Raw genomic sequence first — 15,963 nt, forward strand, 5'->3', positions numbered from 1 at the left:
CATTAAGATCCGATCACCCATTCGTAAGTTAAAAATACCTCATTTTTTTCAATTTTTCCTCTCCCTACAGACCCCAGATGGTCAAATTGGGGAAAGGACTTTATAAAGTCAATTTGTGCACGTTCCTGACATGTCTAACAATTTTCATCGTCCCATCACGTCCGGAAGTACCAAACTCGCCAAAGCACAAGAAATTCCACCCCAACTCCCCCAAAGAGAGTAGATCCCGTATTTAAGACTTGTGCTAATTTTTCCCTAAAAGTTTCATTCCAATCCCTCCGCCCTAAGCGTTTTCCACGATTTTAGGTTCCCCCTCCAACTCCCCCCAATGTCACTGGAATCGGTCAGGATTTAAAATATTAGCTCCAAGACACAATACCCTTTAAATGTCAAATTTCATTAAGATCCGATCACCTACTCGTAATTTAAAAACCCCCATTTTCTCTAATTTTTCCGAATTAACCTCCCCCCCCCCAGATGGCCGAATTGGGGGAACGACTATTTCTTATTTAATCTGGTTTGGTCCCTGATGCGCCTGCCACATTTCTTCGTCCTAGCTTATCTGGAAGTGCCTAAACTAGCAAAACCGGGACCGAAAACCGACAGACAGACAGACAGACCGACAGAATTTGCGATCGCTATATGTTACTTGGTAAATAGTAAGTGCCATAAAAACGAATTTTTAAGACCCCCATGGTCAAAAATAATAAATAAAATGGGTAGTATATGAGGAAAAAGAAAAAGCAAATAAAGCATAGTTCAATCAAAGAGGATGAAAAAATGAATATGAGTTTTTTTAGATTCTCTCAATCATTTTCTGTGCGAAAATCCATAGGAAATATCAAAACCCTCCCCCATTGAGGGGACTATTTTTGACTTGTTATAGAAAATATAATAATTGCGTATTTTCGCAGCTGGTAAAATTACAGAAAATTTAAATAGGTGATCACTTAATTTGATCAGTGATCACTAATCAAATTAGTGATAGTGCATGTTTAATATTTGCATGTTCCAATTGGATGTTTTCGCAGCTGGTAAAACTACCAGCTGCGAAAACAATAATTGTTTTCTACAATTATTGTAGAAAACAATTATTTCTTATTGTTTTCTACAATAATTGTAGAAAACAATTTTGCATGTAATTGCATGTTTTCTCAGCTGGTAAAACTACAGAAAATTTAAATAGGTGATCTTTTAATTTATAGCTGTTTGTTCAATTATCCTACTATTTTGTTGTTGATGTTAAAGTTTTTGGTATTTATTTTTCTAGTATTTATATATATAGTAGAATTTACATACATAAATATTAGTATTTATATATATTTATTTAGTACTTATATATATAAATACTAAATACCTGATACCTAAATAGCTAGTATTTATATATATATATATATATATATATATATATATATATATATATATATATATATATATATATATATATATATATATATATATATATATATATATATATATATATATATATATATATATATATATATATATATATATATATACATATATATATATATATATATATATATATATATATATATATATATATATATATATATATATATGAATATACAACTTCTTTTTCTTGTAATAATATATCTAGTCAAGGTTTTGATTTTTGAAGGTATGGTAGACATTGATGACCACGTTTGTTTCTTTTAATTAATCGGGTGATGGGACAAAAACTTATTCTTCCAACGATTTATCTAGTCCAGGTTTTAATTTTCAAAAGGCATGGTAGGCATTGATGACTATCCATGTCAAAATCCAAAACCCAATCATCAACGATATCATTTTCATTTTGTTTGGTTCGTTTACTTCGGCTTGTCTTTCGTATTTATGAAATACATACTGACGAGCCTTTGTTTTCTTTTTTAACAAAGGTATGGCAGGCATTGATGACCTTAACCATGTCAAAATCCCAAACTCAATCATCATCATTATCATTTTTAATTTTGACAAGTTATGATTCTCATTTTCCAGCTCACATGTTCGGTGTCGCTTTGCTTTTTTTAAATCACCTATTTTAGCTCTTGAACTCAATTCCACACGTTACCATATGGAGTTACCAATATAAATAATTGTTGAAAAAATAAAACTTAGCATGATCATCATTTTATTGCGTGGTTATTGGCTTATTGAAGTGAGTATTTACACTAACAGTTTTGCTGTCATATAAATTGTAAGCGGTAAAACATAGACTTTGAATTTTTTGAGACGCTTAATATATTTTTCTCATAGAGAAACTTAAACAAAAAAAAAGGGTGGAATAATAAACCTTATTACCTTCATCATCAGAATTGTCATTTTCACAGCGTTGAAGTTCTTCATCAGACTGATAACTAACATCACTGAGCGAGTTATGTAGGACAGACACAATACTTTCAGATTCTTCTTCTAGAGAAGAAGGAGTAGGTAGTTCTCCGTCAGAATCATAAATGGTGATGACTTCGACTTCAGAAAACGATTTTTGTTTTAACTGGTCTGATCGACGTTGATAAGTAAAGTTACTTATTCCAGGCTTAGCTTTTACCTTAATTTGGTCAATTCCATTATTTAGCAAAGAAGCAGAGACTGAGCTTCTTTCTGCAGATTGAAATAAGTCAGATTCATGATCTTCAGATATACATGACTGAAGAGAACTATTTTCTCCTTCGGGGACAGTGAACTGCGATTCAGCAGCTACATCAACTGATTTCGAACTAATGGGAATCACAGGAGGCGGAAGGGGAGGGATACTGGTAGAACACAAGGTGAATGTAGATATGGTACAAGAAATAGTTGTTGCATCCTTATCAAAATAGCAGATTAGAGGAATCAGCGGTGGCATTTTATCCAAATTATCCACTTCAACTTCTACAACTTCAACTGGGCTTTCGACTACACCAGCATTTGGATCTTCATCCTCTGTCATATTAATTGTTGATCCTTCCTGCAATACAACCCTCGTTAGTCTGTCTTTTTTTAGAACAAATCTTTGGAGTTTCGTGTTTCGACGCTTGAATTATTTCATAGTCTTTTATTATCTTTACATCTCCAGTTAATTGTATTTTTTCTTTCATTTTTGTTTCTTTTTTGTTTTATTATGTTTTCTTACTCCATTTTCGCTTATTTATACAGAGATACAAATTATTTATTATCATTATACTACAAAATATGTATATTCCCGTTCAAGATTTGAAAGATTTCTCTCCAGAACAGGAAAAGCCACCAGTGACGGCTCTGGCCTCTCTTGAGCCTAGAGAAAAATATCAATTGCCATCCCCCCCACCCTGTCACTAATAAAATTTCAGGCTATATTTTAACAAAATTCTCATTAATTAACAAAATTGTTTAAGTGTTACTAAACTTTCTTTAATCTATTTAATTCTTTTTAGTTTGTTTCTATTTATTAATTAAGTTAATAATTTATTAATTATTTTCATGTATTTACTATATCCTCTACTTTATTTTAACACAAGTAAAATTTTAAAAATTACAAAATGAGTACAACCGTTAGATTATTCAGTTGAAATTTTGCACCCCAAAATTTTAGACTTATTCCGAAATAAAATGATCCCTGGATGACCGTGAGATGAAAGAGGGTAAAAATTAAATACAAATATAAGGTATCTTACGGTATATGTCCCTTCTGAAATATGCAAATTTGCAACAACCCCATAGCTATGACTTGCATCAGAAGGACAAGATACTTGTATAACTGAATGATTAGTCTCATTAAAATGTTGATGTTACTTTAAATATTTCTTTAAGAAGGATCTAATATAAAATTAGGAAAACTATTTGTTTTCTAATGATTTTCAATCGATATTCAATGTATTTTTATCTGAAAAACCATGCACACCAGATTCTGAATTTTTTTTTTCAGTAGATAGATAGAGCTGTATCTCAGCTATTAAATAATGGAAATTGTTGAATTCCATTGATGCGTTAAAAGCGTAGAAAAGCAGAAAATAGTATATGAAAACTTGCACTGGTAAAATAAACACTAACAAGAAAGGAATCCGACAATAACAGAAAATAAATGATTTTTTTAGATAGAAGTCATTGCTTCTTTGATTTCCTATAAAACCCAGAATTTTCTCGGTTACACCGTCAATTGCAAGTAAAGATAATTTTCTCGATGGAGGAAGATAGTATATCTGAATGGCCAAGCCAGAGTATCTTGGCGTTATTTTTGCAAAAACTTTCTATGCAGTTAAGCAAGGTTAGGAGAGGAATTTCGCCTCGATAGAAGAAAAAGCTCTCCTCTGGATTCAGATTGTTTTAATAATTGTTGAAAAATCTATGTTTTATTTTGAAAAAATCGAGTTTAAAAAGCTTACTGTTCAACCTCACTGATCAAATTTTTGAAAGTTTATAGTGGTCATGATAATGTTTGACAATAACGTTTTGTTTGTGGTCCCTCTCACGCTTTTTAAAATTCAGAGTAACAAATAAAAGGGCTACAAAATATATTTATCTCTGCATAAAATTGCTTCAAAAGTTTCTCCAAAGGCACAGGTTTTGTTTCCTTGATACAAAATACCATAAATCACATTGGTTGATCAACATACATAAACACTTGCGAAACAGCAGCTTAACTGAGAAAATTACACCCTTTTAGGGTTTCCACCTCCCAGTTTCCAAAATCCCTAGAAATCCCCTTCTTCAATGGCTAAATCCCCATGGGCTCTGCATTCCCCAATTTGTTCAAAATTCCTATTAAAGCCTCGTTACACAAACTTTTAACAATACTTATAAAAGAGGGCTTTTTTTTTGTAAATTACTCGTAGTGTATCTGTCTGACGTTTTAAATAATGCTTTTGAATTGTCGACTAGTTAAATTCGGTCTTGAATGACAAATTCCGACACTAAATTCCAAAATATGGACAAGTTATTTGTTATCCAACCTATCAAAGTTTGGCTGAAAATTTGAATCCTAGGAATAGAAAGCTGCTTGAAATGTACTTTGAGGAGCACAAAAAGTTGGAAAGTAAAAACGAAATCTATGGATTGTTCACATTCGTGTAGTAAGGGGCACTAAGGCGTATAGTGTGCAGTAAGACGAGTAAGAGATATACATACTTCCGCTGTATTTACTATTATGCATAACCAATCAGAATGCCTAATTGATTCAATTAACAGGTCATGGGTGGTATGATGGTCAAAATAAATACAGCATTTACTTTAAATGACTATTTTAGATAACTCGGGTTATAAGGCCACACTGCTTATCATACTGCAAATCTATTTTTGATCGAATTCAGAATCTTGTTGAGAATCTTCCACACCTTCATCTTTTTCTTCGGGTGGTAGCTGAAGCCTTGACTTTTTTTATATGGAGCAGTAGCTGATCGCCTCTACAACTACACGCAAAGGCGTATCCAAGATTTTGTTCATTCTTTTTTTCGCGCGGGCAAAAAAAATCAGAGTGCATTTATACTTGTTCATATGCATTTCTCTTAGTTATATACATGTTAGAAGAAAATTTTAGGAGTGGTAGTGGTTCAACCCCGGGACCCCACCCCTGGATACGGCTTTGACTGCATGTGACATTTCTTGGGCCCGTCTCATACCATATTTTGTTTTCATAATTTAATTTATCATCTTCGTTTTAAGCTTGTTCTATCTCTCCGTTTTTATGATTTTCATTTCACTAAAAAGTTTTCAGCAACAACCTTCAAGAAAGGAAGAGTAAAACCGGATATTACTACTGATTTTAGGTTTATGTATAATGGTTCCATTGGTATTTTTCATTTTAAAAAAAATAACAGAAGGTAACCGTATTAATACTTCCAATATGTTCAACATCGACACTCCTTCTCCACTCCTTGTCCATTTAGTTTCCATCTCATGAAACTTTTCCATACTTTCAAACAAACAAACTTTCAAACAAACAGAAAAATTACTTTTTTTTAAAGAAAAAAGACATGTTTCTCTTAACTTACTGTATATTCAAGTATCTTTCAGCAACCTTTAGAAGAAGAGTAAAATATGCAAAGTAGGTATTTTAAATTCCTGGTGAAATACTCCATTTTGTGGAGTAAAGTGCCGGATAGTGTTAGCATATACCATTAAAGATAGCATGACAAATTTTTAAAGTACGCTTGAAGGTTCTTAAAGAGAGGTCAGGATATGTTGTACTCTTCTTATAACCCTAAAACAGAAAAACTACTTTTGATTGTAGAGTGTATTTATGTTGTTTCCCTAAGTTTTGTAGCCCAAGAGTTTTTTTTATCTTGTAGCCCTAAAGCTGTTCATTGTAGAGTTTATTTATGTTGTATATGTTTATTTACGTTTTAATAATTTGCATACCACGTGTGCGTTGGTGTAAAGAGAAATCTTAGATTGGGCTGTAATTCCCCTCCTAATGGACTAACCTTCTCATTTTATATATTTCCCCATTGAGAAGGAAATTTAGTGGTGGGTTGAAACAGGTTGAAGGGGTTTAACACCCTCCTGACTTCCCTGCCTTAGTTAGGCCAACGTACTAGTGCGTGCTAGAACATAAGGGGCGAGATTGAAGTTTAGATATTGAATGTATTATCTATTTTATGATGTTTTATGTTTTGGGTCTCATCTACCTGGAAATGTTACCTAGTTACTTATTTAACTAGAAATGGAGTCTGTGATTACTTGTATAGCTTTTAATTCTAATTTTTCTCTCAAGTCTTCTGATTGTTATTCTATTTAAAAAAAAAAAACTTAGAAATGTCCCATCAAACAAGGTATCATTAAGGGTCTGCTACAGTTGCTCAATAAAGTTCTCTGTAATTTATAAAATATATAGATATAGTGCTTTTTTTCTCTGTTTAAGTATTTGTGAATATCAGGACCGTACTCTGGATTTCCTTACAGGGGAGGGGATTCAGTCATAAATACTTTTCAAAGTTTTTTTCTACGTATTAAATTACTGAAACTATATTTTTTTTTCCTGTAAATTTGCCTTCTTTTAAAGCGGGTTAAATTAGTAAAAACACTAAAGAGGGTAGAACTAAGCCAAATCTAGACATAAGCAATTGAGGAATATAACATGTAAAGTGATTCAAAATACATTCTAGGGGAGGATCCAAGAGGTTATTTTAGGGGCACATTTCTTTCCATCCCAAGTTCGAAAGTTTTAACTCACTACAGGGGTCTAGGGGTGAAAAACACTAGCGAAAGGGCTCAAGTTGTGTTGGTGCACCTTCCTCGACACTATTTATGTATCCATCACTGTTCAAAGTAGTAAATCATAGTAAATTTACATTAACTACAGACGTTAAAGTTGACAACTAACGGCTGTGAAGTAACTAAGGGCGTATTAGATTTATAAGGGTATAAAATTTACGAGTTTCGATTTTATCCCTCTCTTTTTCACTCATAATATTTATAACATGTGTCGTAACTGAATTTTTTAGTGTTTTTTTTTGTCGTATTTTCTACTTAGTATTTACCTTAATTATTAGGGGTTGCAACACTGTTTATTTACTTTAATTTCTTGGTTAAATTTCATAGTATGTTTCAATTTTCATATTTTTATTTGAATAAACAACTTGTGTTTGATCTGCTTGGAATAGTTTCATCTATTAAGTTAAAGGTTCTTTAATGTTATAGCAAGAAATTGCACAATTTTACACATTTTTTCCCTTGGCGGGATGCAGAGCTCGTATACCAACGAGAAAAAACAAAAAACGATACACCATATTACTAAAACAAACACAGCTATTCTTGCCTGTGTTATCAAAGATATAAAATTGACTTGCCACTCCAACCTACCACCACAGACGTCCATTTGAGACAATACTAGCTTAGTAATACCAATTATCAGGCTAGACTGGGCAGGGGGGGCAGAAAGATCACATCCAAGCAATCACAAAATAATAAATTCAAGACACTATCTTTCACCAAAATATGCTTTTAATTTCTAAAGCATTGAATTAGCAACATTCGAAACCGAGATCTAATGGCAGTATGTGATATAGATGACATTTTAGTAGGTGACCTTATAGTATGTGACATTACATGTATAGATGCAATAAGCGTTGACCTTTCACCAAAATAGGCTTTTAATTTTTAAAGTATTGAATGAGCAACATCCGGAGCCAATATCTAATGGCAGTATGTGATATAGATAGGGTTCTTGATGTCCCAAATCAAGGGGGGAAATGACTACCCAAAATTTAAGAAAGAGTACAGAAAGAAATGAGAGTTTTTCTTTTGATTTTGCATCCTAATTATCATTAACCTATATTGCTTAAACTTTTTACTAAATGCTATTGTTATTTGCCACTGTCTCTAAGTAGGGTAAATAGAACAATTAATTTGTAGGATAACAGCAAAAGCAGGCAGGGAGTCCTTGCCCCCTTAATCATGTGCAGAATGGAGAATAGTTTGTTTACCTTTATCAATTTCTGCGGAGAATCAAAGAATATTCCAGAATAGACAATTTTTTTTTAGTATTTTCATTGAAAAACGCCGTCTTTAGATATTTTCGTTGAAAATGTAACAAAGAGATTCGTCCTCTCCTAGATTAAATTTTAAAAAAAATAGTTTTTTTGACTAAAAGTAAGGAGCGACATTAAAACTTAAAACGAACAGAAATTACTCCGTGATCTCTCTTTCTCAAAATTCTACTTTATCAAACAGTAAAAAACATTTAGTCCAGGACTGTTAGGGTTTGACCCGGATAAAATTGCAATATAAACGAAAATGGTACCAAAATGATCAGAAAAAAATTCTGTACAACATACTAAAAGTCCCCATAAATCCGAGTGGGGCGAGTACCCGAAAAACAGGGGAAAAGGGTGAAATGCGGGGGAAAATGGGAAAAATGCCGAACATGCCCAGAAAATAGTTTAAAGTGAGTTTTCTGGGGTTTTCACATACGCTGATTACGAAATTGACATCTAAAATTCAGTATAGAAAAAGAGTACTACGGAAAACGGGGGAACAGGGGAAAGAGGGGAGAAAAGAAAAGAATACAGGGTAGGGGTAGAAAGCGGTTTGAAAGATATTTTCTGGGGTATTCCTATCTGGTGATTACGAAATTGAGAAATAAAATGATATAAAAAAATCGATTAACATAAAACGGGGAAATGGGGGGGGGAAGGGAAAAGGGAAATATACAGGGTAGGGGTAGAAAGCATGTGGAAATGTGTTTTCTGGGGTTTTTCTATCTGCTGATCACGAAACTGGCCCCTAAAAATGCAAGGAAAGAAAACGAGAACCAGGAAAACCGAACAAAACTGGAGGAAACAACGGAAAAGGGGAAGGGAGGCCTGACTCCTGAGCCAGCTGCTAATGGCTAATAAGTCGGCCTATGGACAAAATAACTCGCTTAAGTATCAAACTTGTACTTTCTTGAATCACAGACATTTCTTACAACCATTTGAATTACTAAACATAAAGAAAACAACCGCTTGGCAGTTATATATAAAATGGCTATTATATGTAAAATTTGCACTTTCGAAGGCTGTATAGTTGACTTGAAAAACACAGCATTGATATCACTAGTCGAGCTCCTCGTCTTCGACAATCTCGTTGTCCCTGTTCAAACAGTTGATACCCTGACATTCTCCGCACGCGAACGTACACGCTAATCCATTTTTCTTGCAGCTGCATCGCGAGTTCTCGCAGCCTGTCTTACAGTTGCATCTCACGACACTCAAAAGAGTCTGAGGTGCGGGCAACAAATGGGTCATCACAGGTGAGTATTTATGGTCTCTGAGGACCCAACCCCAGTCAGCCGGGTCGAGGTCAGCTGGTTCCCCTTTCCAACGGGATACCTGGAGGCGCACTCGCTGGGAGTGGAATGAAGCTGCAGCTTCGGTTGGCCTTTCAGGCTGAACAAACGCCGTAGTATTAGACGAAGAAACTTTTTCCAAGAAAATTCGATGTCGCAGCTTAGTGAGATCTTTGTTTGGTCGTGCTTTATACAAGCTGAGGAGAAGATATTCACCCGCTTTCACAATTTCATCTTTGGACGATGATTCATCCAGAAACACTTTGCATTTTTTTCTGAACACTTCGCTCTTCTTCAAAAGAGGTAGCACAGCTTGCTTTCCAAGTCCGAAAACTCGTGAGGTCGTGTCACATCCCAAGAGTGCGTGCCCTACCAGAAGCAGCCATGATACTTCTCCCATTTTTTTTTGTGCTTCGTTGAGGCACCAGAACCGTGCTATCGCTTCTTTTGCGTTCGTTGACGATTCGAAGTAAAGTGTTTTTGCATTAGGCGGGAGGTGATACAAGAGTAGAATCAGAAGGTCAGTGTCGTTGCCAAGAACTATTGTTTCAGAGTTTTCTGCTTTCGTTACGGCAGTCTTCACGATTAGATAGTCAGCATCGTCCTTCGCATGGACGACTTCAAATCCTTTGGCTCTGAGTTTTTCCCCGATGTAGCTTATAATTCGCTGTTTGTTCTGAGAGTTGCTCAAAAACTCTTCCTTCTTTTTCTGGAGCTTCATCCCTAAACTGAAATCGATCACTTGATGCTGGCTTCCCTTACACCGTCGGTTGTGCGTAGCATCTTTCGTGGTTGGACCAGCGCTGTATCCATCGAAGACAACAGTAGGGGAGGTACAGCGTCGAGTAACGAAAATAACATAGCTGTCACAGATTTAATCATAAGTATCACCAATCTTCCAAGGTACTTGCTGAAGCAGCCAACCTCCGTCAACTACAGTGACACGATCGGACACTGGCAGGTGGTGAATCGAGTCCGTGTTCGCTTCTTTCCATATTGCCGACTGGGGACTATTGGATCCGCTAGATGTCGTTCCTTCAGGATAGGTTTTGTCGTCGGCACTGGAACTCCGCGGTGACTAGTCTACCTTGCTTCTCTTACTGGATGTCGAATTAGAACAGGATTATGTTGACGAACCCACGCGCTTGTCGATAACGGCGAGGAATACGGAATAATGTAATTTCAGTATTTTTCCGTATTTCTTTCTCGAATTTTTTTTTTTGCCTTTTCCGAACCTATGGGGTAGCCGAACCTCTATAGATCTCCTGTATTTGTTCTCGAACTTTGTTTTAGATGTCAATTTTATAATCAGCAGATAGAAAAACCCTAGAAAACACATTTCCACATGCTTTCTACCCCTACCCTGTATATTTTCCTTTTTCCCCTCCCCCCCCCATTTCCCCGTTTTATGTTAATCGATTTTTGTATATCATTTTATATCTCAATTTCATAATCACCAGATAGGAATACCCCAGAAAATATCTTCCAAACCGCTTTCTACCCCTACCCTTTATTCTTCTCTTTTCTCCCCTCTTTCCCCTGTTCCCCCGTTTTCCGTCGTACTCTTTTTCTATACTGAATTTTAGATGTCAATTTCGTAATCAGCGTATCTGAAAACCCCAGAAAACTCACTTTAAACTATTTTCTGGGCATGTTCGGCATTTTTCCCATTTTCCCCCGCATTTCCCCCTTTTCCCCTGTTTTTCGGTTACTCACCCCACTCGGATTTATGGGGACTTTTATTATGTTGTACAGAATTTTTTTCTGATCATTTTGGTACCATTTTCGTTTATATTGCAATTTTTTCCGGGTTCGACCCTTTTTTGAGCTAAAAGTCCTGGACTAATTAGCGTAAAGAGCGGGGCGTTGATAAGGGAAAAGCCTCTTTTATACACGGAGTAATTTCTGTTCGTATTAAGTTTTAATGTCGCTCCTTACTTTCAGTTAAAAAAAACATTTTTTTTTCTATTTAGTTTCTGAATGTTTTTGACTTAATGCATGTTTGATTTTGGCTCTCTGTACATAAATTATTAAAATGAAATTTGCATATTAATCTTTTTTTGGCTAAATGGCTTTCTCTTAGGTTTGATTAGACGATTTTGATAAAAAGGGGTGTAGGAGGAGGCTTAGTTGCCCTACAATATTTTGGTTGCTTAAAAAGGCAACTAGCACTTCAATTTTTAACGAACGTTCTTATTTGTAAAAAATATACGTAGCTTAAGATTTAACCTACGTAACGAACTTCTATATTTGTATATTCTTATTATGTATATGAGGGGGTTTGTCCCCTCGTTAATACACTCTTCACACAAAAGCTTAAATTTTGTCCCAATTCTTTAAGAATGACCCCTGAATCAGAAAGGCCGTAGAATAAATAGTTCAAATTACTAAAAATACTTTAGCGTAAAGAGCGAGGTATTTAGGAGGAGAAGAACCCCTCATATGCGTATTAATCTCTGTTCGTTTTAAGTTTTAATGCTGCCCGTTACTTTCAGTTGAAAAAACTTTTTCATATTTATTTTTTCATTGTTTTTTTTTAATAATAATACTAGAAAATCCAGCGCCCCTTTCATTGAATTTCTCTTCCCCCATGACAAATCCTTCCAAGGAAAGATCCTCCCACGTAGCCACTTCCCCTAAACCCCCCCCCCTCCCCCAACCAAAAAATCCCTCTGAAAACGTCTATACACTTCCCAATAACTATTATTATATGAGAACACTGGTCAAAGTTTGTAACTTGCAGCCCCTCCCCTGGGGAATGTAGGGGAGTAAGTCTTCCCCAAAGACATAGTTATTATGTTTTTCGACTATGCTGAGGAAAACGGTTATCTCAAAATTTTGATCTGTTGACTTTGGGAAAAAATAAGCGCGGGAGGGGGCCTAGGTACCTTCTAATTTTTTTGGAGAGCACAAGAACTTTTTATTTCCGTTAGAATGAGCCCTCTTGCGATATTCTAGGACCACTTGGTCGATACGATTATCCCTGGGAAAAAAATACGCACCCGTGATCGGTCTTCTGGCAAAAAAGACGAAGTTCCCTATTTTTGTAGATAGGAGCTTGAAACTTCTCTGATACAAAGGGTTCTCTGATACGCTGAATGCGAAGGTGTGATTTTCGTTAAGATTCTATGACTTTTAGGGACTCTTAAAGAATTGGGACACAAAGTGAAACTTAGCCTAAAAGCTGAGGGGTTGAGGAAGAGGCAGTCAGCCTTGCATACAGAATAATTTATGTTTGTTATAAGTTTTAACGTTGCTCCTTACGTTAAGTTGGAAAAACTTCTTATTTTTTTCAAGTTGTGCCCAGGCCTAATCAAGATGTAATTCTTGTTACCTGTTTCCTGCTTTTAAATTGTATATAACCAATCAGGAATTGTAAATTAATTTATAGCTTCCCACTTTCTTTAGTTTTTGTGGCACTTGGTATTAACTAAGTGACATATAGCAATCGCAAATTCTGTCGGTCTGTCGGTCGCGGTTATTGCTACTTTAGGCACTTCCAGGTAAGCTAGGACGATGAAATTTGGCAGACGTATCAGGGACCAGACCAGATTAAATTAGAACTAGTCTTTTTCCCGATTTGACCATCTGGGAGGGGGAGTGAGGGGTCCGTTAATTCGGAAAAAATAGAAAAATTGAAGTATTTTTAACTTACGAACGGTTGATCAGATTTTAATGAAATTTGATATTTGGAAGGATATCGTGTCTCAGAGCTGTTATTTTAAATCCCAACAGGATCTGATAGCATTGGAGGGGGTATTTGGGAGGGGGAAACCTAAAATCTTGGAAAACACTTAGAGTGGATGGATCGGGATGAAACTTGGTGGGAAAAATAAAACAAGTCCTAGATACATGATTGACAAAACCGGAACGGATCTGCTCTCTTTGGGCTAGATGGGGGGGGGGTTAATTCTGAAAAATTAGAAAAAATAAGGTATTTTTAACTTACTTACGAACATAAAATCTTGGAAAACACTTAGAGTGGAGGGATCGGGATGAAACTTGGTGGGAAAAATAAGCACAAGTCCTAGATACATGATTGACATAACCGGAACGGATCCGCTCTCTTTGGGTAGTTGGAGGGGGGTTAATTCTGAAAAATTAGAAAAATGAGGTACTTTTAAATTACGAACGGGTGATCGGATCTTAATAAAATTTGATATTTAGTAGGATATCGTGTCTCAAAGCTCTTATTTTAAATCCCGACCGGATCTGGTGAAATTGGGGGAACCTAAAATCATGGAAAACGCTTAGTTTGGAAGGGAATCGGGCTCAGTAATTTGGCGAGTTTGGTGCTTCTGGAAGTGCTAGGACGATGAAAATTGGTAAGTGTGTCAGGGAGCTGCACAAATTGACTTGATAAAGTCGTTTTTCCAGATTCGACCATCTGGGGGGCTAAGGGGAGAGGAAAAATTAGAAACAATTAGGTATTTATAACTTACGAGTGGGTGATCGGATCTTAATGAATTTTGATATTTAGAAGGAAATCGTGACTCAGAGCTCTTATCTTAAGTCCTGACCGGCATTAAGTCTCTGATTTTCCTTTTAAATCAATCTACTGATTCTTAAAATTTTGTTAGAGCTCATACCATATGAGCTCTTGTTCTCCTTAAGAACTAAAACGTTGCATTACGATTAAAACTTTGTCAAAATTTCCAATGAATAGTTTTGTTAAGAAAGTCTTAATAATATGTCTACTACCTAATTTCGGGTGGACAGAGAGGGCTATTATCGTTCCCATGGATTAAAAATTCTATGTGACTTTTGAATTTCTACGTGGCAGAAGCCATTGCGATCCGTACAATATTTATATACATGTGTTTAGAAACATTGTATATAAATAGGAAAAGAGAAATATGACCAATATAAGTCGCTGAAAACAGCACTTACCCCCCCCCCTCAATAAATATCCTGGCAACGTTCATGATGCTCCACTTCTGTGCCGCTAGGCATATGAATGTAACATTTCATGCTAAATAGAAAAAGATTGTCACAATGGTAGTGGCGCTATTAAAGCACAGATGGTTAGATATCAATTCATACCCTCCCCCCTCCTGTCCCAAAGACTCATGCTATATTTCTTTAAGGATTCAATGATAATTAGGATTTCTGGGAACTGAAATGTATTCTTCGAGGCATCTCTCCCCCTCCCCCGCCCCTTTCAAACATCATTGTTCTGACCAGGAGTTATACGACAAAAACTTGATTTATTTAGCTTCTTCTTTGGAAGGTTTGATTTTGGAAGAAGAAAAATGGTTTTATTAAAATAAATAAACACATTTAATAACAAACTGAAAGTTTATAAATTTATTTAGGACTGCATCATCATTTGCTTCTTAGAATAAATAAATAAAGAAAAATAACTATTATCAACTGAAAGTAAAGAGCAACATTAAAACTAAAAAGAATAATTTAAAACACTAATAGAGCAACTATAAAGAACTGCTTTTTTTATAGTTCTAAAGCAGATAAAATATGAGAGTACTCACAATGAGGTGCTCAGCCCTAAAAAGCGCTCAAAATTTCCTTTCCTGAGCTTCTGGGCTAAAATTCAGACAAAAATTGGCCCTTGTAATGTCTTCGAACAATTAAGAGCTGGTCAAAGGATTCTGAAATTGCCCTGATATTTTTACCTTTTTGTTTAGGACCAAAGATCGAATAAGCTTACGAAACAGGGGTAGAGGCCCGAACATCAAAACCTATATCTATTATTTGCGCTTCCTTGCATTTTAAGGGACCATCGCTTGGTGACCGAGCAGGAATCGTTGTCAACAGTGCTCCGATCAGTATGGAAAGGCCCAAAGGACGTACATGAGGGGGATCTGGTCCTGTCCTTATAAATCCTAAATTTAATCATAGTTCTTTTTATTTCTTATACAAATTACCAGTTTTTTATTATTGCTCACCCCTCGAAAAACATTCTGCGCGGCTCTTATGTGTAATCCAGATTTTTTGTGTGATGGATAATCAAAATTAATGATTAATTTAAGTGCATAGCGATTTAGAAGTATATTTTCTTCTTGGAAAACGTCTTTTTTAAAGATGTATTTAAACGTTTTCTTTAAAGATGTATTCCTAATTGCGTCGTTTATTTTCAGTCAGCAGCACATTTCAACCAAATGCAAAATTTGGGTCCGTATATACCCACACTAGAATCATACCCGAAAAGTCAGCTTCCTTACCGCGGTCATTCAAATGACAGAACTATACTCAGGAGTGCCAGAAACTCGCCAAGCACC

General features: G+C 35.5%; 1 protein-coding gene across 4 annotated transcripts in view; it reads right to left on the reverse strand.

The window, feature by feature from the left end:
• Positions 1-15,963, reverse strand: part of LOC136030461 (zinc finger protein 180-like) — a 138,393-nt gene that overhangs the window by 2,093 nt on the left and 120,337 nt on the right. For all 4 annotated transcript variants that reach the window (XM_065709465.1, XM_065709464.1, XM_065709467.1 and 1 more), the window contains one exon: positions 2,305-2,950. In XM_065709465.1, the coding sequence (XP_065565537.1) occupies positions 2,305-2,932 (628 nt within the window). In that variant the 5' untranslated portion in view covers positions 2,933-2,950. The remainder of the gene's footprint in view (positions 1-2,304; positions 2,951-15,963) is intronic.

This window comes from Artemia franciscana, chromosome 8 (genome assembly GCF_032884065.1).
Source record: "Artemia franciscana chromosome 8, ASM3288406v1, whole genome shotgun sequence".
In the NCBI taxonomy this organism is placed as follows: domain Eukaryota; kingdom Metazoa; phylum Arthropoda; class Branchiopoda; order Anostraca; family Artemiidae; genus Artemia; species Artemia franciscana.